The 22652-nt window shown below is 43.7% G+C and overlaps 1 protein-coding gene across 3 annotated transcripts; it reads left to right on the forward strand.

Moving 5' to 3' along the window:
• Nucleotides 1–15250: 15250 nt before the first annotated feature.
• On the forward strand, nucleotides 15251–17426 carry LOC136517327 (large ribosomal subunit protein eL18x-like). 3 transcript variants are annotated; one of them, XM_066510878.1, is made up of 5 exons: nucleotides 15251–15416; nucleotides 15504–15593; nucleotides 15987–16115; nucleotides 16332–16517; nucleotides 16848–17426. In XM_066510878.1, the coding sequence occupies exons 1-5, from the start codon at nucleotides 15414–15416 to the stop codon at nucleotides 16950–16952; spliced, it is 513 nt and encodes a 170-aa protein (XP_066366975.1). In that variant the 5' UTR covers nucleotides 15251–15413; the 3' UTR covers nucleotides 16953–17426. The 3 variants fall into 3 exon arrangements, with proteins under 3 accessions (XP_066366975.1, XP_066366977.1, XP_066366976.1); XM_066510880.1 differs by having other exon boundaries at nucleotides 15252–15416; nucleotides 16855–17426; XM_066510879.1 differs by having other exon boundaries at nucleotides 15255–15416; nucleotides 16841–17426.
• Nucleotides 17427–22652: the final 5226 nt, after the last annotated feature.

The raw sequence follows: 22652 nt of genomic DNA on the forward strand, positions 1-22652 counted from the left end.
TACTGACCAAAGCCCTGGGACGTGAGCAATTCTGCAACTTGCGCTCCAGGATCAGAGTAGTTGATGTACAGGGCATACACAAGAATTAGGAGGAGATTTTGTTAGTAATCTTGTGTGTGCCGGTTAGTTAGGATTGCATGGCATCTTTCTGTTTCTAGCAGTTGCATGCGCGTGAGCCTCGATCTGTGGCGGCCGCGCGCGTAGGAGGTTGTGGCGCAGACTAGCTGCCCACGTACCTGAGTTCACGGCATGGATGACTTTGCGGAGGCATGGGGATGGACGTGCCAAAACTCCCGGCAACGTGCTGATCATGTATGTGGCTCATAGTTGTTTAAGTTTCCAAATAAAAAGGAGAATAGAAGCACAGAAAACGCTGCGCTTTCAGGCAAGCACCAAAATTCACCGTGTTCCAGTTTTGTGTGCGTTGAGTTCTTGTCTTCCTGTGTTCACCTCTGGCTTCTTGTCCTCGCCGTCCGCGTTCACCGCCGTCTGGTGACTAACATTCTCAACAGGCTCATGAGCAAATAATCCTGCTTCAAGAGGAACTAGACGATACTCACCTAATAAATCTTCCTGATAGGTGGCATTACATCTGCAATTCCAGTCTCTTTTCAGTCAAGAGAGCATACAAGCACCCAAGTGGTCACTTGTCTCTGCATCCTGTTTATAAATGGCTTTGGAAATGCTCATGCCAGAATAAACATAAGGTATTCTTCTGGCTACTGATTAAGGACAGATTGAGTACTAGAGAGCTATTGAAGAGGAAAAACATGACACTACAGGACTACAACTGTATCCTGTGCAATGGAGTAATTGAAGAATCAGTATTTCATCTGTTCCTCGGATGCCCCTTTGCAACTCAGTCCTAGGCTTGTCTACAAATCCTGATAGACTTGAATCTTGAGCCCTTCTAGATTATTGAAAGCTTTAAAGATCAGTTGCAGGTCCCTTTTTTTATGGAGGTGATCATCTTGATGTGTTGGGTGATATGGAAAGGCAGGAATGACATGATCTTCAGACAGATTGGCCCCAATTTGAATGCATCAAAGGCTTACTTCAAGGAAGAGTTACAATGCCGGTCTCTGAGGCTAAAAAGAAGATATTTAGATTGGTTTAATCAATGGATTGCAAATCTTTCCTAGCCAGAGTGTGCTCAGTGCTGAGCCTTCTCTTCTTCTGAGGATTGTGCTGTAGGGGTGCGAACCCCTCCAGTTTTCCTAAAAAAAAACAAATGTGCACAATTCTGAGGATTGATTACGTAAGCATCATTTGGTTTTCTGCAGCAGTAATTAGTGATGAAAAATAAAAAAACCAAGCAGTAATAATTTCTTGTTCGTTTCATACACCAGAATTGTGCGTTTCGCTTGCCAGGTAGTCAGCACACCCATTTTTACTGAATGGAAAGGCTCTTGCCTTTCCATTGAAAGGTAAAAAATATTTTCTCATTGCTGCAGAGAGTCCTAATTTCTGAATTTTAATCTCAAAATCTGCAGAAGAACAGTACTGATGGATGGCTAACATGCAATCTATCTTAACCTTGAGTTAATTGTTGGTTCCCAATTCTGCATTTCACATGGAAACATCTGGTTTTCTCTGAACGGGGCTATATGCCTCATGTATCATTAACCAATATTGATGCAAGCATTTTTTCCCCCCCTAGACTATTGCATTTTAACTCTTTACCTTGTCACATTTTCACTTATAATGTTGGATAGTACGAGTTAGCTATTTAAGAACAAAGTTGCTACATTGTATAAATCTCACTTACCTGTGTCACTGCCGTGGACACACCTGTTGAAGGTTCCCAAGCTTACTACATGTAGTAACCAAATCAATCAGTTATCAGGTATCCTTCAGATTTAGTGTAGAATCTCGTTTGCAGGAAAATTCAGTAATGTAAGCACTATCGACATAATAAAGCGTTACATGAACCAATAACTCTGATTGCTTTTCCAATGACTTGAACATTCTCCTTGTATAATTGTAACTGCAATGCATAGTGTAGAAACCTTATGTCTTGTATAGACTTGTCATGAACGACATACAGTGTTAGTGAATGAATGTATTGTTTTATATTGTCAAAATAGGGGCATGCACGTGCCAATGAAAAAAAATCACACTACTACAGAAAACTTAACCCAGGCGGGTAGATTCAATTAATCGAGGCGGGCATCGCAACCGCCTTGCTCCAAAGGTCACGGTAAATGGGATGTTTTCCGAGGCGGTTCGATGCCCACCTCGGTAAATCGAATAAAAAACAAAAAAGGAAAACCCATGGATAAGCCCGGCGAGCCCATCCACGGGTTGCCACCACCGTTGCTCGCTGGATCAGGGCGCCGTCATCGTCGTCGGATCCGCCGTTGGGGTGCGTGCCTAACCTGGATCCGCCGCCGGGAGGCGCTTCTGCTGGGGCTGCATCGGATCCGCGTGAAGCCGTCGCCGCTGGGGGTCACGCCACCAATCGCGAAGCAGCCGCCGCGCACGGAGAAGGCCGGATATGGGCCATGGCCGCCGTATCCGCCAGCCACCGCCGTGGATCTGAGCACTGGTGAGGGAGAGAGACTGCTCCGCCACGCCGTGCCCAATTCGCCGCGCCGAGCCTGCTCCGCCACGCCGCGCCCTGCCTACGAGGCCGCTCCGCCGCGACGTAGAGAGAGTGGAGGGAGGGAGGGAGAGTGGAGGGAGGGAGAGAGTGGTGGAGTGAGAGGTGAGGGAGAGGAAGTGTATGCCTTGGTGAGGAACGGGCGCTGGGGAGGGGGGATCGCGCCACGCCAGCGAATGAGAGGTGAGGGAGAGGAAGTGAGAGAGCTAAAACCCTAAGTCATAGTATATATAGTGTGGGCGTGATATTGGGCTGAATTGGGCTTTTTCATTGGTAGTGGGCTTGGCCACGATTAACCAAGGCGTGGCCCGCCTCATAAGTGGCCCGCCTCGGTTAATAGGGGTATTTTTGGAGACGGGCTTCATTAATGCATTTTAGGAACCGCCTCCATCAATTGATTTTGCGAGGCGGATAATTGTGATCGCCTCGGCTAATAAAAATTCCCACCTTGGTTAATCCCATGCATTAACCTAGGCGGTTCAAATATCCGCCCGCCTCCAAGACCATTTTTCAAACGTCTCGCAAAAGTTTGTCTGTAGTAGTGTCATACGCACCTGAGGAATCATCATAATAACGGGAAATTTGAGCACATCAAAGTAGCATGAAACGAAACTAAAGTTTAGTATCAATGCATGGTTTCAGTGCTATCAGGCTATTGTGAGGAAAATAATAAAGGGCTCGCATTAGACTTGCACCAATCGTTTGAGAGGGATCCAAGATGTAAGGAAACTAAGTAAACTTCTTTGAAAACTGAAAAGAAGAAAGAAAAAAAATCTCTTAAAAACTATCAAACATTGGTCCATATATTAAGCAAATCACACGTTTTACTCGGATTTCTTTTGGTACAAACATTCCCTAATCACAACCTAATATGAACTATTTGTTAGGATATTACGTGGATGGCTACTCGCTAGCACAAATAAATTACCGCGTAATAACTAAGATCGCTTGCACGTAGATGATCATAGATTATACCTCCCGACGCGTGACGCAAGCGGAAGACTTGGCGAAACGCGCGTAGTCGATGTAGTCGACGTCGAGGAAGTAGTCATACCGTACGACGCTAGTGCGCAATGCAGCAGCACCTCTATGGACGTCCAAACGTATGGAGAGAAGAACGGCACAACAGAGTGTGCTAGCACTCAATGCTGCGCTGGACAGCAGCAGCAGTATCGGCGGCGTGCACAAGGCACAGGAGCGGTGGGGTGGCTCTTTGGTGGCTGGGGTAATTAGGGTTCATCCTCCCTTGGCCAGTGATTAGCATATATATAAAAGGATATGCTAATTGGGCCACATGGGCTAGATAGTCACATATTGAGTTGGGCATATTTCTAACAATCTCCCACTTGCTCAAGACAATTAGTGTGACCAAATACTGCTGCATCATGAACTCAACCCAATTGATCCATTTGTCCTTTTATCTCTCTCTCATTAAGCGTGTGACCCCGTAGGCTCATGCAATCGACGGCTATGAGCAGGAAACACTTTCTCATCATTAGACAGCACTGGCCTCTAGCAAGGCATAATGACTTCCCGAAGATTCACGAAGATCATATCTTCCTGTCGGTGTTTTTTACCGGTAGATATTTGGTTCTTGGGGAAACCCGCTTGGTGCGAACAACAATCACAGATGTAGACGAGATTTATACCGGTTTTCGGCCCCCGGGAAGCGAGTAAAAGTCATACGTCCAGTTGCTACTCTTGTATTGCTTGTATTCGGCGAGATTACGATTACAATGTAGCTATGCCTATGAGAGAGTCAATGATTACAACATGGGATATTGCTAGCTATTTATATCCGGGATCAACTTGCCCTAGAAGCTAAGAAGTCATGCCCTAGTCGGAGTCTTTGGCGCAATCTGGAGATATCCTTCCTTGAATAGGGTCATCATGGGCCTTTGGGTCGTCTCTGATCCGGAGTCGATAGTCGGCAATATGGAAGTCGGGGTACCCGGGGGTATGGCATAGACATAAGCCCCCAAGCTTGTCTATCAAATGCAACTTGGTTGTCTGCGAGTAGTTGGGATTGTCTTAGTCGGGCGGACCTGTACTCTGGGTGAATGGATGTCACCCGAGCTGCCAGTCGTGACTTGAGACCCGATCTTGTGCAGATTAAGAAAGATGCACTGTTGGGAGATGAGCTTGTTCTAGTGCCATCCCCGGGTCATCCTGTCTTGTCAATCCCGTTTCACACGCAAGCCAGGGGGCGCACAATCATCTGTCAGTCGAAGTGCTGCGACAGTTTGGTTCCCCATGAGTGCGCATGGTGGAGATTTAATTCCTTTTTAATTGGGATAGCGGTTGAGATTCCTAGGAAGGTGGCTTGGTCCTATTTAATCAGGCCCGCTCGTGATGAATCCGCAACCTCCATTCTCCAATCTTGCTGCAAAGATGAGGAAGAAAACCGCCGGCTACAGGCATCCCAACAAGGTGCTGCGCTTGCTGCTCGCCAACTTGCTCGGCCAATCGGCCGAGGCGACGTCGTCGGGCAATACGCCATTGACCGCACTGTCTGCACTAGCGTCTCCATTGCCGACACCCTCCGGAGCCCCAGCACCAACCGCAACATCATCGGCAACCGTGCTGCCCACACCCCCAGCCCCAGCGATCCCAGAAAGGGATGTTGAGGTCGATGAGAGTGCTCTACGGGGTCCCTGGCTGGGCTATCGGCCTAGCCGGTGCCGTCAGCACTAGAGGTGGTGATCAACCTCTTCGATGAGGATGAGCCAGAAGGCTCGACTTCGCTGGTGGGTGGTTCCTCTACTGCCCCGATCGTTTCCACCGCCGCTGCCGCCTCCACCACCCTCGACGTCCCTGGCCCCTTCGTCCCTTGCGCCGCTGGCTCGCGGGACACGAGCCGTGATGAGGAGATCACAAGGAAGCTCTTTGTCGAGCTGAATCATGGGGCCATCAGCATCTCAGGAGATGGTGGCCTGGTGATCCTTAGCAGCAATAGTGAGGAAGGAGTCACCAAGGAGGAGGAAGAGGAGGACGAGCCCACGGGTGGTGAGTCACCGTTGAGGAGCTAGGCTGCTCCCATCTCATTAGCCAGCCCTCTAAGGAGCTCGGTGACAACCTGCTCTGCTTGTTTTTAGATTAGTGTTCTAGTTTAATCACTTGTAAATCCGCTTTAATGAATTATCAATGAAATGTCTAGTCCCCGATATGAATTGTTATTTTGTGTTTATCTACATTTCTCAAACTGTTCCGTGCTCGAGTTGCCGCCAGTAGAGTCGCGATGCACTTTACACATGGACACAATCCAAAGTCAGGATAACTTTAGCGATGTCATCCTAATTACTGAGTTTACTCACTAGCCCCGAGCTACAGACTAGTCAGGCTGCTCTAGTCGGGTTGGAGCTTTACTCATAATTCAGGTGCAAAATATCTTAAGTACAAATTATTCACAGGGCACCGAATCGCTAATTTTATTTCGAGAATAAAAAAGTGCCTTGTGAATAACGGCTAGCACGACAGTCTAGGTGCACATTACGGTTGCCGAGCGAATTTTTTGAGGTTTGTGCAGTGGTAGGCAGCCATTTAACCCCTCACCTCGCTTTGGTGGCAACCACTGCGCCTAATTCTCTTGCTAAACATTTCCAATCCCTGCCTTTTGCCTTTTCTCTTTCCCTCAACTTCTCCCTTTCGCTGTCGCCATGGCCTCAAGCTCTGAGCACTAACGCTACCACTTGCCTGCAAGGAGACCACCACTTCAGGAGCACCAGCCCCTTGGCCCATCCGAAGGTGGAACCCAAGGACCTGGCGGAGCCAGCGGTGCCGGTGGTGGTCGTCTAGTTGAACGAGTACTAGGATCACCTTGACGACATCGAGGTGAACCTAGAAACACTGAGGGTGCGTGGTCTATCCCTGCAACACCAGTGACATGTAATATATTAAAATACTTCGTTAGTCTTACATAATTCTTCTTTCTATTGCTATTTTGACCTATCATCAAGTGAACAGTTATGCTTGTAGTAGCTAAACTCAGGCGGTTTGTGTACTGTGTGTTGAAATCGTTTACTTGATTTAGGCCTAGCATGATCGAGAATTTTGTATACTAGTGAATAGTAGTATGGTAGCCCCCGACTCTTTATTTGGATATGAGCAACTTATCTGAATAAAGAGTAGCAGACTAGTCAAAGAAATCATTGGAATTGGATAGCCCTAGCCCCAGCCCCCGAGCATATATGCTCGGCAAAACTACTACTAACAGAGAAATAGAAATAGTGTACTTATCTGGGTAGTATGTGGAGACATTAAATACCAGGAACATAATTTATTATGCATAAAAGCGTTATAGCTGATCCATGTTCCTTGTATTCAGGAGCATATCCCCGTCTATCTCTGCTAGTCGGTATGTGCCTGGTTGGGCTATATCAACTACAATGTGTGGACCCTACCAAGGAGGTGTTAATTTAGTTTTATCCTTTGTGCATTGGTCTCGCTTGAGTACCAGATCGCTGATGCTAAGCGCTCGGCCGCGTAGACGCTAGCTATGATATTTCCAAAGGGCATGCTGATACTTCTCTACTCAGAATGCGGCTATATCCCGCTTTTCTTCAAGGAGTTCAAGGTCGGTGTACCGATGATCAGATTGCTCTTCTTCGGAGAACATCGCTACTTGGGGCGAGTTTAATCGGACTTCGGGGGGGGGGGGGGGGAGGACTGCTTTAGCCCCGTACACAAGGAAAAATGGTGTTTCACCCGTGGCTCGGTTAGCTATAGTGCGCACTACCCATAAATTGTAGGGAGCTCTTCAACACATTTTTTATCATAGGCGTGAAAGCTCTAGTTTGGTTTTGGTTAATTGATGAAACCCTAAGTGCTAACCTAGTATATCAAAGTGATTATGAGATAGGTAGCACTACTCCAAGTAATGAAGCAATGATGAAGATCATGATGATGGTGTTGACATGGTGATGATCAAATGCTTAAACTTGGAAAAGAAGAAAGAGAAAAACAAAAGGCTCAAGGCAAAGGTATAAATAGTAGGAGCCATTTTGTTTTAAATGATCAAGACACTTAGCGAGTGTGATCACATTTAGGATCGATAGCCGTACTATTAAGAGGGGTGAAACTCGTATCGAAATACGGTTATCAAAGTGCCACTAGATGCTCTAACTCATTGCATATGCATTTAGGATCTAGTGGAGTGCTAACACCCTTGAAAATATTTGTGAAAATATGCTAACACATGTGCACAAGGTGACACACTTGGTGGTTGGCACATTAGAGCAAGGGTTAGGAACTTCATCGATGGAGTGTCTGCCCATAGAGTGTGGACAGTCCTACGGTGCCATCGGCGCCCTATAGAGAAAAGACGGAGGTCATTGTAAGTGACCGGATGCTGGTCTCAGTTGGACCGGTGCGTCCGGTCAGTGGCAGCAGAGGGCGCGCTATTTCGGTCTTATGACCGGAAGCTGGCACGAAAACTAACCAAACGCTCAGGGCCTGAGTCCAGTCAGTCTGACATATGATGACGTTGAGTGACCGAACGCTGGGTGTGTCCGGTCGAGCATGACTGGATGTGTTCGGTCGTGATTTCTCGCTTCTGGATGCTTACTAGAAACGACCGGACGTTGAGGTCCAGTCATGAGGGTAGACAGTCCGACGGTGCCACCGGCGCCCTAGACAGAAAAGACGGAGGTCACTGTAAGTGACCAGACACTGGTCTTGGTTGGACCGGCGCATCTGGTCAGGTGAAGCATGAAGACGCTGGTGTCAGTCTCTGACCAGACGCTGGGTCACTTAGTGACCAGACTCTAGAAGGTTGCATCTAGTCCTACTGACGTGGCAGCGCATAGGGGAGTTGCTGTGTGACCGGACGCTGGGTGTGTCCAATCGAGCATGACCGGACGTGTCCGGTCATAAAAAGTCGTCTCTGGATCCTTACTAGAAATGATCGGATGCTGGGGTTCAGCGTCTGGTCACTTTGAGCTACTGCGTCCAGTCATCTCTTGACCATTGAGATTGGGCGATAAACATTTGAAGAGAGGGGACACGTGGCACGCATCGCATGACCGGACGCTGAGGTCCAGCGTCTGGTCATTTTGATCGGAGCGTTCGGTCACCCCGTGTTGTGTCTAGTAAAGGGGTACAATGGCTCTATTTCGTGGGGGCTTCTATTTAAGCCCCATGGCCAGCTCAAGCTCACTCTCTTGGCCATTTTACATTGACATAGCAACCTTGTGAGCTTGGTAAAAGCCCTCCCACTCATCTCCATCATTGATCCATCATCAGTGTGAGATTGGGAGATAATCCAAGTGCATTGCTTGAGTGATTGCATCTAGAGGCACTTGGTATTTGTGTTTCGCTATGGGATTCACTTGTTTCTCTTGGTGGTTGCCACCACCTAGATGGCTTGGAGCTGTGGAGGAGGATTGGCACGAGTTGGTGATTGTTCGTGGCCATCTCTAGCGATTGTGAGGGGATTTGTACCTTCCCCGATAGAGTGCCGAAAGGTAACTCTAGTGGATTGCTTGTGTCATTGAGTTATCTCACTTGTGGGTAGGTTCTTGCGGTGTCCAATTGTGTGGATGAGGTTCATGCAACACCTCTTAGTCGCCGAACCACCAATGTTGGTCGACACAATGGGGACGTAGCGTGTTGGCAAGCATGTGAACCTCAGGAGAAAATTGGTTGTCTCTTGCCCTTTGGTATTCTCCCGGTGATTGATAAAGTATTCATCTTGTGATTGGTTCACTCCTCTATGTGGCGGTATAATCACCTCACTTACTCATTTACATTCCCGCAAACTAGCTATATCAAGCTCTTTAGTGTAGCTAGAATTGAGAGCTTGCTTTGTGGATTATGTTCATCTAGTGGAGCTCTTTAGTGTAGCAATTATGTGAGCTCTTAGTGAGTAGTGACCTAGTGGATTGTGTGCCTAGTGATCATAACAACTAGAATTATTGGATAGGTCGCTTGCAACCCTTGTAGAGCTAGAGCAAGCTTGCATTTCGCTATTTGTTATACTAATCAAATTGCTCTAGTTGATTTGTAGATTTTAAATAGGCTATTCACCCCCCCTCTCTAGCCATATTAGGACCTTTCAAGGTGCTAAGTCTATAAAAATACAGGTCTTGATTCCCTACAGAATTATGCTGTTAGCACGCTCTACTTGATCGTTGGTCATCGGGTGGTAGATTGAGGACCGATAATGCTTAATGGCATGTCTTTCACAAAAATTCTTAAATTTTTTGCTGGTAAATTGTGTACCATTATTCGAGAGTATTCAGTGCGGTATGCCAAAACACAATACAATGCTCCATAAAAATTTGACTGTATTCTCTTTGGTTATCTGGCCTACTGGCCCAGCTTCAACCCACTTTGTGAAAGTATTGATTGCTACAATCAAAAATCTGTAACCACTCTGGGCTCTTGGAAAAGGACTCAAGATGTCAATGCCCCATATGGCAAATGGCCAAGACAAAAGGATCATGTTTAAGGCTTGAGCAGGCTGGTGAATCTGTCATTTAAAAAATTGACAAGCTTCACATGTTCTAACCAACTCAGTTGCGTCTTCGAGCGCTGTAGGTCAGTAAAACCCTTGTCGAAAGGCTTTCCTGACCAACATTCTGTGAGAGGCATGGGACCCATAGATTCCTCCATGGATGTCGTGGAGCAAACTAATGCCTTCGGCCTAGGTGATACACTTGAGAAGAACCCCATTTCACCCTCGCTTATAGAGGGTACCGTCTACCATTTGATAGCTCATGGCTGGTTCGTTATATATTCGTATCATCGACTAGAGTAGCCTAGTTTGTGAGGTATGCCTAGATTGGATCATCTAGTTCTCCCTGTTTTGAACTAGAGCGATAGCACGAGCCGTATCGCCCAGCATAGACTTCCCAAGGAATTTGCTAAGTATTGCCTCATCGCTCGATGGATGAAGCGTGGAGTTTGGACCTGACTTTAACATGGGGATAGAGGGTTATGTTTGCACTTTGACCAGGACGTCCCCCGGTAGGTGCTGTCATTCAGCTGCCCGGCTAGCGAGCATGTCAGCATCCAAGTTTAGTTTTCTTAGGATGTATTGGACCTCAAGTCCATCAAATTTAGATTCCAATCGTCCGTATGCTAGTAAATATGCGGCCATGTTCTCGTTTGTTGCTCGATAATCCTTGCTAGTTTGTTTAGCAACTACTTCTGAATCCCCTTTCACAAGTAGTCGTTTAACACCTAAGGATATGGCAATTCGTAAACCAGTTAATAGACCCTCATATTAGGCAATATTGTTAGTTAGAGTAGGATCAGTAAAATCAATTTGAATTGCATACCTCATGGCATCCCCTTCTGGAGAGATTAAGATGACACCAACCCATGCGCCATTCTTGCATTTTGCTCCATCGTAGAACATCAGCCAGTGCTCTAGGTTTTGAGCCACCTCCTCGGGTTCGAGATTTGTCCATTCTACAACAAAATTAGCTAGAGCCTATGATTTGATCGTAGTTCTAGGCACAAACTCTATATCATATTGGCCTAACTCGACTGACCATTGAGCGATTCTACCAATGGCATCCCAATTATGAACAATGGTACCTAGTGGGTATGAGGAAACCACTTTGATCTTGTGACTTAAGAAATAATGCTTAAGCTTGTGAGAAGACATCAATATGGCATAGATTAATTTTTGAATATTTGGGTACCTAGATCGGGCATCATGTAGTACTTCGCTCACAAAATACACAGGGTGTTGTTTTGTTGAGTTCTCTTCCTGACGCTCGACCACTAGAACTGCGCTGACAATTGTAGGAGTTGCTGCTACATAAAGGAGCATGGTTTCACCATCTTTGGGAGGAACAAGTATAGGTATTTGTTTCAAGTATTGCTTGAACGCCTGAAACGCTTCTTCGGCCTGTTCACTCCAAAGAAAACCATCATGCTTCTTTAATAATTTATAAAACGACATACCTCATTCGCCTGACTTGGATACGAATTGACTCAGGGCTGCCATCATGCTAGCTAGCTTCTAGACTTCTTTCTTATTGCATGGAGACTGCATGTCGTCGATAGCCTTGACCATCTTTGGGTTAGCTTCGATGCCTCGATGGAACACTAAGTACTCGAGTAGCTTACCCGAGGAAACACCAAAAGAGCATTTATCGAGGTTTAGCATCATCTTGTTCTTACGTAAGTTATTAAAAGTTTCTTCTAGATCGGCGATCAGATTGCCTTTGAATTTGCTTTTAACAACAATGTCATCAATGTATGCTTCCACATTGCAGTCGATTTGGCCCTCAAGAACAATATGAACACATTTTTTATATGTAGAACCAGCATTCTTAAGGCCAAAAGGCATTTTAATATAACAATACATGCCAAAAGGAGTTACAAATGTAGTTTTTTCCTCATCGTCTATGCAGATGCTAATTTGGTGATACCCCGAATAGGCATCTAGAAAACATAGCAATTCACATTCGGAGGTTGAATCTACAATTTGATCTATCCTTGGAAGGGGATATTCATCCTTAGGGCATGCTTTATTTAGATTGGTGTAGTCCACACACATCCACCATGTGCCATTAGGCTTCTTGACCATGACGGGGTTTGCTAGCCACTCTAGGAAGGGGACCTCTCATACGAAACTGGCCTTCAGAAGTCGGTTAATTTCACCTCGTATGGCAGCTCGCTTCTCGAGTGTATAGCGTCTTTGTTTTTGTCTGACTGGTCGAGCGCCAGCTGGTAGACCCAATTTGTGTTCAATTACCTCCTTGGGGATCCTAGGCATGTCGGATGGTTCCCAAGTGAATACATCTTTATTTGCCTGAAGGAAAGCAATCACTACTAGAAATGTGTTCATCAATGACGATTCAGTCATGACGCTTACAAATTTTGTCACAGAACAAGCGCTTTCTATGATGAAATTTCCAGCTTCGTCATAAGTAACAAGTGACAGAGCTTTGGCACGAAGAATAATGACGAAAACAAAAGAATCATCATAAAACAACAAAACTAAATCGTCATAGATCGTTTGGCTCGTGTACCACCTCGAGGACGTGGTGCCGTGGTCCCACCAGCAGGTCCCACCTCGAGGACGTGGTGATGTGGTCCCACCATTGGGTCCCAACCTCGAAGACGTGGCGATGCGGTCCCACCAGCGGGTCTCAGCCTGAGGACGTGGCGGCGAACAAGTGGGGCAGCATGGCCCACACGGTCTAGGTGGACCTGCATCCTTCCGCCTCCCTTTTTTTTGCCAAAAAAATAGCGCACACAGGGAGATTCGAACCCGCAACCTGCTGCTAGACATGTTGGTGCGTTACCACTAGAGCACTCGCCGTTTTGTGATAAAGGCATGCATGTTTTTCTATTTGTAAACGTATAACATGATAATTGATGATTTTTTCCTAAAATTTTCTAAAATCATTCTCTATCAATTTATTTTGTTGGTTTTGTCAATATATACATATGAAAAGTTTGAGCAATTTAAATTTTGAATTTCAAAAAAATGCAACTTCAGACAAGATTTTGGTTCCCCAAATGATTTCAGCTGAAAAAGTGATAAATACCAAAGTTGAATAACTCATCAATATCTACAACTTTTGTATTGGTCATTTCTTCATATGACAAAGTGATAACGACATTGTTCACAAATGTGACACATCTCTCATAAGGTTTTATAAACTATATGAGACATGTGTAAGATTAGTGAAAAATGTGTGCTAATAATTTGTCAAATGAAGACATGACCAAAATAAAAGTTATAGATATTCATGAGTTGAACAACTTTGGTATTCATCGCTTTTTATGTTGAAATCAATTTAGGTCTCAAATTTTGGTTCGAACTTGTCATTTTTCAAAATTTCAAATTTGAAAGGTTCAAATTTTGTGAAATGACAAGATGACTAAAATAAAAGTTGTAGATATTAATGAGTTGAACAACTTTGGTATTCATCACTTTTTATGTTGAAATCAATTTGGGTCTCAAATTTTGGTTCAAACTTCTTGTTTTTCAAAAATTCCAATTTGAAAGGTTCAAATTTTGTCAAATGATAAGATGACTAAAATAAAAGTTGTAGATATTAATGAGTTGAACAACTTTGGTATTCATAACTATTTATAATGAAATCATTTTGGGTCTCAAATTTTGGTTCGAACTTGTCATTTTTTAAAATTTCAAACTGGAAAGGTTCAAATTTTGTCAAATGATAAGATGACCAAAATAAAAGTTGTAGATATTCATGAGTTGAACAACTTTTGTATTCATCACTTTTTATGTTGAAATCAATTTGGGTCTCAAATTTTGGTTCGAACTTGTCATTTTTTAAAATTTCAAATGTGAAAGGTTCAAATTTTGTCAAATGATATGATGACCAAAATAAAAGTTTTAGATATTGATTAGTTGAACAACTTTTGTATTCATCACTTTTACATCTGAAATCATTTAGGGTTTTAAAATTTGGTTTGAACTTGTCAAATTTCAAATTTCAAATTTTAAAATGTGTAAAACATTGTCACATCCAAGTTTGATCAAACTTAAATGATAGAGAATGATTTTAGAAATTTTTAGGAAAAAAAAACCATCTTATTTGGAGTTAGTATGAGGGAGAACAACTAATTACAAAGTTTATCCACATATTAAAAAGAGAAATAACACTGTTCTAGATGATCCTTACATGATCATAGTGAACAGTGTGATTTATTTTTTTAATCTGTGGGTCAACTTTGTAATTAGTTTTTCTTCCTCATACTAACTCCAAATCTGATGATTTTTTCCTAAAATTTTCTAAAATCATTCTCTATCAATTTATTTTGTTGGTTTTGTCAATATATACATATGAAAAGTTTGAGCAATTTAAATTTTGAATTTCAAAAAAATACAACTTTAGACAAGATTTTGGTACCCCAAATGATTTCAGCTAAAAAAGTGATAAATACCAAAGTTGAATAACTCATCAAGATCTATAACTTTTATATTGGTCATGTTTTCATATGACAAAGTGATAATGACATTGTTCACAAATGTGACACATCTCTCGTAAGGTTTTATAAACTATATGAGACATGTGTAAGATTAGTGAACAATGTGTGCTAAGAATTTGTCAAATGAAGAAATGACCAAAATAAAAGTTGTAGATATTCATGAGTTGAACAACTTTTATATTCATCACTTTTTATGTTGAAATCAATTTGGGTCTCAAATTTTGGTTCGAACCTATCGTTTTTCAAAATTTCAAATTTGAAAGGTTCAAATTTTGTCAAATGACAAGATGACTAAAATAAAAGTTGTAGATATTAATGATTTGAACAACTTTGGTATTCATCATTTTTTGGGACAGTGCAAGGTTAATGGAGTGCGTTATAGCACCGTGGATCGTGAGAATTTCCTTCTGACACAAAATAAATGTGTGGACCACTGACATGTCACTAGACTGCACTACTGTTTTGTTTTCCCTGGACATATTATCTGAAAAAATGAACATGGAGAAATAAAAAAAAGGAATAAACACAATAAGTGTTGACAAAACCCAAAAATTGAAAAAACCCAAAAAAATTGGCTATCATCGGGTTCGAACCCGGGAGCTTGGGATCAAACTCAAAGGGCCATACCATTGCGCTACTCAAGTGGTTTCATTAGTTCTCGAGCGCAGTCTTTGATAAACATATCCCCCAATGCCAAAAAAGAAGAAGAAGAAGAACATGTGCCAGCCCAATAGCCCACTAACTCAAAACCCTAGCAGCAGCCCCCGACTTCCTCTCCCCCACACTATAAAAATCCTCCGTTTCACCGCCGCCAGCCTCCTTCCCGAGCAGGAGGCGGACAAGGTAAGCAGCAGCCGCAGGAACCCTTAGCGCCGCCGCATCCGCAGCCATGGTGAGCACCCGTTCCTTTCCCCGTAGCCCTTTCCAGAGGATTTCTACGCTGTTTCCTGACGCTGATGTCACGCGCGCTGTGTCGTAGGGTATCGACCTCGTCGCCGGCGGGAGGAACAAGAAGACCAAGCGCACGGCGCCCAAGTCCGACGATGTCTACCTCAAGCTCCTCGTCAAGGTACGCCTCGTGCAGTGGTTTTCTAGCTTTCCCGAGCGAGGTGGCGATGTTGGCTTCAGTAGATCTGCCCATGGTCGCGTTGTTTTTGGTTCTGAAAATGCCTGTGATTTGTAGTTTCTTACTATTATAAGAGCAATAGCATCAATTTCATGAGGACTTGCTTGTTTCGCTGATATAGTAATCCTATAGGCTTCACCGTCATGACAAAACTTTAGAAGATAAAATAATTCATTTCTATTCATTTCTGTTTTATAATAGGTAGATTTCTGTTTCATAATAGGTAGATGTGCAGTATTCTTTTTGGGTATCTGCTTGCCCTTATCAAGAAGTGTCATGTCGTTCTAGGTTTTTTATGAATGTCGTGATTTTGATTTGTGTTATGCTGGGGTGCAGCTCTACCGTTTCTTGGTCAGGAGGACCAAGAGCAACTTCAACACTATCATCCTCAAGAGGCTCTTTATGAGCAAAACCAACCGCCCACCAATCTCCCTACGACGCCTTGTCAAGTTCATGGAAGGAAAGGTATGCAGTTGACAGCCACTCGAGAACAGTCTGTTATTCCAAAAAGTAATGTAAAACGTGCTTGTCTATTTTTGTGCGCATGCTATGTCTTTGTTGAATTGGTGTTATCTGTGTTAATAATAGTGGATGAAAAAAACTAGGTGGTTTGCTTAGTTTCATACATTGGGTATAATGACCATGAATATGGTGCTTAAATAATATCTCCTATGTTAACAGGAGGAGAAGAACATTGCTGTGATTGTTGGTACAGTCACAGATGACAAGAGGATCCAAGAGGTTCCAGCAATGAAGGTTACTGCCCTGAGGTTCACTGAGACAGCAAGGGCTAGGATTGTCAATGCTGGTGGGGAGTGCCTCACATTTGACCAGCTTGCTCTCTGTGCTCCACTTGGCGAGAACACGGTATATTTTGTTTTCATTGTTGGAAAGTTTGTCTATTTGATCTGCATTCTTTATATGGTTCAAGTCGAGTGAACATTAGTCTGCATGTTTTAAGCCATAGTAACTTTCAATAGATTTAAGCCTTATGGCCCTAACAATCATGAAGTGTCATGTAAGTTAACCATGCTAATAAGCTCTGATGGATTGGCAGGATTCTTTTTAAGATTACTTGCAATAGCAAGGATTGCAACTGTGTTTTAAGCTATTTCAATTGGTTGTTTGGTCCTATTTTTTGGTTCCCAGTGATGGCATATATTAACCTATTGCTGAAGGTGAGACAACAGTGTCCAGTGTGCAGGTTGTGTCCTAGGTGCTCTCCCAGAACAGCTCAAACCTTTTCCTGAAGAGTGTTGGCATCAAACCAGTGCCATCCTCCAAATCATCATCATCAAATGAAAGCGAGCTTCGGGAGCAACTTGTAGCTGAAGCTATGGCTGCTGTACAAGGTGAAATCGATGAACTCAGGAAGAGAAGTGAAGAAGCTGAGGAAAAGCTAGCGAGGACACAAAAGGAGATGGAGGAGTACAAGAAGCTGACAGAGATAAACAACAAGGCAATGGAGGAGAACAATGCGCTGCTCAAGCATATCTTGTCCATCAACAATGCTTCTTCGACATGAGCGCTGCTCGTAGCTGCTGGTTCATTAAGCAAGGGGTCTGCTGGTGATTTTGTTTATGTAGTAACTTATGTTGCTGGTGGTTGGCAACTTTTTATTATTTCCTGTGATGTTAATGTGAACTGAGATGAAACTAGTAGTTCAAATGTGATGTCTAGTGAGTTATGTGAACCAAGTTTAGAATTGTTGATTAAGTTGTTGGTCATTGGAATACTGGATCTATTAATTTATGGAAGCTTTTGGTCATTCCAGTATTATTTGCATTATGTAATGAAATCAGCATGTGCACTTGTGATGAATTATCTGACCTTTCTGTGATGATTTGGTAATTGATTCTGTGACGAATTTCTATTTACTTCAGTGATGAAAATGAGAACCTATCACAGCAAGCCTTGTGGCCCAATAAAAAGTGGACACATGGACCATCCACATCACTGGCCACGTCAGTTGCCACGTGGTCGGACACATCACCTGCAATGTGGATGTGCCACGTGGACAAGACACGTCAGTTGCTAGCGTGGCAGACGTTGTCTGGCCGCCTAACAGACGGCAAGTCATGATAAAAAAGGGGCTATATCAATGAAGAAAATAGATCATCATAGAAAGAATACACTTCTATGACGACGGCCATTTCGTCATAGAACAAATGCACATCTATGATGAAAATAGACGTTTTGTCATTGTAGGTAAAATATGACACACATTCAATGACGAATACCATATCGTCACATATTCGTCATAAAATAATATATGTGACGATTTTGGAGTCTTCAGTGACGAAAGAAGAGCATCATTAATGTACACATCCCTAGTAGTGAATGAGCTCGAGTTCCTATTGAGGAGGAAGGTTGGTCCCAATATAAGTGACCTTATCAGGATTGGTTTGATCGATGTTGATAGGCTTGGTAGTCTAGTCTCCTGTTGTGACTTCCTTTGATTGAGGAATGTCATCTGGCTTCTCTGTGTCTGCTGCTTGTTCAGAATCGACCACATTGATCTTCACCATCTGAGACTATGGGAGTTCTAGAGTCTGGGATTGCAAGATCATTGGGATCAGAACCTCAGAAGGCATTGGAGACTGAGGTTGTGGAAATGCCAGTACTTGAGTCTACGGTGGGATAGGTGCCTTGAGCCTGGCTTCAGCTGCTTTAGAACTCTCGGCCGCTAGGGTTGATGGCCTGACCACAACTGGAGCTGCTATGATAGGCACAGGTAGAGTGGCTGCTGGTGTTGTCATAACAGTCAGGCTTGTGGTCATCTGTTGTTTTGGCAGTGGCTCAGCTGGATCTATAAGAACCTACTTGAACTACTTGATTAGGTCAAGAGTTTTCATGTCGTAGGCGACTGCACCTTTCCGGTTGCCATATATAGTTAGGAGACCATGGGGCCCGAGTACCTTTAGTATCGAGAAGGTGAAATGGGCAATAGCCATGAATTTCTTCAGGAACAGTCGTCCTAGAATGCAGTTGTAGGCCGACTCAAAATTGGCTACCTCAAAGGTCAGGATTTTAGACCTTAGGTTCTCACCTTCTTGCAGGTTAACCTAGTGTCGATGTGAAAACATGGTAGCCGCGCCAGGTGGACATGTAGCAAGCCAGAATGATGTGGAAATCTACCTGGCTTCAACGCAGAACCAGTCAACCCTATGAATTCCCAAGGGCGTGCCTAGTCAATTTGACCTGCAATTGACAAGGAGAGAAACTTTTAACAGTAATTTAGGGTGGAACGTGCTGGTTTTGCCTAGACAATTCCAAGTGTGCTGCTTCGGGAGCAGGCAGACGGGAAAAATTGATTAAATAGCCGATACGAGAAGAAATCAATTGTTAAGGACTGTGACACTCGCGGGTCATGATTGATTTTATAGTAACGAATGCAACGTGCCTAGTTTTAATGATCCTTTCCCTTAAGCTATTAACATGTATGCGTCAAAGATACATCACTGGCTAAATCAGATTTGATCAATATGTGGTGTAGAGCCAATGAATTTGGTGAAAAGGGATATGCCACACAAACAATTGACTATTTGATATAGATAGATCTATGAACTATCTAGATCTAATCTATTACCGCCAATAGTGAGGTTCGACCGGATTGATACAGCTATGATGATGGTGATAGTCCAGAACCAGAAAATCCATAGACCCAACCATACTTCAACAGGTTCATGAAAGCGTGCCATATCTATGAAAGCATAGGCGAAACTGACTAAAATAGCCAATTCAGGAAGAAAAGGGATTACAGCATGTGAACAATCAACTATTCAATATGGACAGATCTATGAACTCATCAGACCTAACCATGTTATCCTTAACAGTGGGGTTCGACTGAATCGATGGTAGCCATGATAAAGACAACAAATCAAACCTTTAAAAGAAACATATTTATTCATATTTAACAGAATCTTGAAGACACACTATAAGCAGTTAAAGTACTGGGCGATTAGCTATTTAGCCTGATGCAGGCATAGCAAACAGTCAAGGTCACTGCCTGGTTCGAAAGAAAATCTACCATGCTAGCATCCTCTGATTTAAAGTGCTAACATAGTGGGGATCGATCGGATCGTTGAGGACCATAATAGCGAGCTATAGACCAGATTCAACTAGCTAGTAAACCTTCTCAAGATCAGACTTGCCTTAGCCTGCGTACTATGCACGATCAAGATCGAAGTAGAACTGACCGATAAAACATTAATCCGTCTTTTAAAGTAAGGAGCATCTCAATATGTCAAAATAAATGATGGTACTAGAAGGATGTGAGGCCGATCTAGATCAATCTCAATCGGGCAGGTTGATATTGCTAAAAACCAATGGCAACAAGAACATCAGCAAGATCGGTAACTTAATGAATCTACCTGAAGGATGCCACCCTTAGGTAGAGCCAATAACTTAACCTTCATCTAATTCGAGCAGTGGATGGTCAAACTCAACCGATGCAGCCAGTACTTGAACTAGATAAGGATCGATAACTAACTTATACTAGAGCCTATAAGAGGTCAGCCAGACCGATGCAGCCTTACAAGCAAAAGTATAAGCCATGATGGTACTTACAGACAAGCCAGAGGTCGACCGAATCGATGTAGCCCTTCTTGTTGAAGAACTCACCAAGATCTGTAGTACTCCTACTCCTAAGGGTTGGCGTTAAGCTAAAGAAAGTAATTGGTATTGATTGATTGTGGATGCCTTTTACAATAGCCAGGGTCCAATATTTATACCCAGAACCTAAACATGAATCCTACTCAAGCATGACTTGTTACAATCTTTGGTATAAGAGAAAACATTCCTAACCTAAGATAACTTGGACCCTAATCTTTCCCTTTTTGTAGAGTTCGACATGTCTTCCCTCCCTCGACGCCATCCGCGCGTAGTCCTGTTGATATTGTCTACTGATGTCATCTATAAAATAGCCAATTCTGACACTGCATCAAAACCAGCTGACCTCGATTCACTCCCGATCGATCCCTTGATGATACAATTTTATGAGCCTTGAGTTCCTGCATTCTTTTTTCCCAAATTTTGGTGTAAACACATGCCCCCCCCAATTTTGGGATAAAAGTAATTTTATTCCAAAATTACCACGCCTGTACCCTCAATGGGTCCATGGTCATGGGTAGAGAACCTTGACCTAGGGCCTGCTATCTGACACCTTCACTAATGTCCTTGCTTGCTTATGAGCCCACACTTTAAAGCTTCATGAGAGCACTATTGCTTCATGGGCGCTTGGATTCAATCTTCCAGACCGACTATAAATGCTTATCCGACCCCGGTATGAGCAACCCAATGACTTAGTTATGTTTCCCTTCTACCTGCTTCCTCTAGTGCCCCTTGGTTCTGCTAGACCCTCCATCAGTCTCATTCCTTACTATGAGTGTCTTGAGTGGTTAGAAGAATTCTTGTGCATAGGGAGATTGTGTCGCTTATTTCAGCGCCTTGTCGAGCAAGAGGATCAGCTGTTGTAGTTAGAAGTATTCTTGTGATTGCACCTGAGTTTTCTCACCATCAGTGCAAAGCTGTTCTAGTGCTCGCAAGGGTTCAAATGTGTGGACACCTTCCCCTTGTTCACTCTATCAAGTGCTCATGCCAAGAAATCGGTTGGATATATGGGCATCTTTTTAGCAGGCGGCCTTTTCTCTCCCCTAATGCTACTTCTATCAGCGGGCCGAATATGACTCAGTCCATGATGACCTTTAGCCTTGTGGGGATCCAGACTCCCTTCAATCCTAAGGAAGTCTTAGTGAGCTGATCAGTCGGTTAATGTAAACTTTTGTATCAATCCCACAGTATCTGTAATTTATGGGAGGCAATAAGTCTGAGTCCGTTGTGCTTCCATGAACCAGTTCCCTAATTTCTAGAGTGTTGATCCATTTCCATAACTGACTTCAATTCCATACCCCTGACAAAGTCTATCTTCTCATCTCCTAGGCTATATATACGGGCCATGGTTGTGGATCGAAAAACAACCTGCTTTGTCCCAAACCTTCTGTGCCTTTGGTGCAATTTGCTTTCTAATAGGCTTGAAGCTATCGAGAGCGGCAAGAGGCCTACTGAAGAGGCCCTTGACGAGTCTGTGCCACCACACCAGCATCTTCGTCACCAGGAGAATACAACCCGTGATCTTGGGTGGATGAACTTTCACCTGAATGCGCTGTAGGATGCTTTCATTACCTCGAAACATGAGGCCAACTCCACTCAAGCGAGGCTGGCTGAGGCCGAGGCTAGAATTATGGGTGGGATATCCACCATAATTCTTCGTTTTCTTTTAGTGCTGTCTTCAAGATCTTGATTATCCCTTCCTTGAATCTCTCCAGACCTATTGGCCCAATTGGAAAGTCTTTGATCAGGCTGTAGAGTATGTGGTAGGATTCATCAATGCCTAGGGTGCCATGCCTGGTGGTTTGCCTATACTGACGTCCCAAACCACGTCAGAGAAATTGCCCTTCACGGTGTTCATCATGGTGCTGTCATGGCATTGGCTGTTGCGCAAGCTCGCTCTAGTCATGAGCTTTCGGTTTCTTCCCCATGGTTTCCCAGCCACCGAAACACCCTAAGGACCACGAGCGCCTGGTCAAGGACTTTTTCAACACCAGCCAACTCCGTAGCCCTCGCTTCCTAGGCCGAAGAGATAGTGAACAAAGTGTTCTACGGCCCTTAGTTTGTAATAGGAGAAGTTAGCAAACAATTTCTTCATTTTAAGTGACTCCTCTTTTGGCCCCGTACTCATGTTCCATGTACCAATTTGTAAGTAGTTATCTAGGCCTGTTGCGTGTCTCCTCGAGGCTCAGTAGAATAGCCGTTTCAGATTAGCCAATTTCGACTTGTGATTCGATCTGACTCGATTAAGTCTGAAACGGCTCTCATGGTAAAACTTTTCAAATTCCTCTTCGGTCATTAATCTCTGCATTTTCCCTTGGTACTGGCATAATGATGCTCCCTCTTCCATTAATTGGGCTTGCCTTTGCATATTCCAAGATGTCAACCATTCCA

The sequence above is a fragment of the Miscanthus floridulus genome, chromosome 17 (genome assembly GCF_019320115.1).
Source record: "Miscanthus floridulus cultivar M001 chromosome 17, ASM1932011v1, whole genome shotgun sequence".
Lineage (NCBI taxonomy): Eukaryota > Viridiplantae > Streptophyta > Magnoliopsida > Poales > Poaceae > Miscanthus > Miscanthus floridulus.

What these genes read in the sequence shown, in the direction of transcription:
- LOC136517327 (XM_066510878.1), top strand. An exon ending in TCAAGTTCATGGAAGGAAAG is followed by an intron (nt 16,116 to 16,331) that starts GTATGCAGTTGA and finishes CTATGTTAACAG; the next exon opens with GAGGAGAAGAACATTGCTGT. An exon ending in CTCCACTTGGCGAGAACACG is followed by an intron (nt 16,518 to 16,847) that starts GTATATTTTGTT and finishes AACAGTGTCCAG; the next exon opens with TGTGCAGGTTGTGTCCTAGG.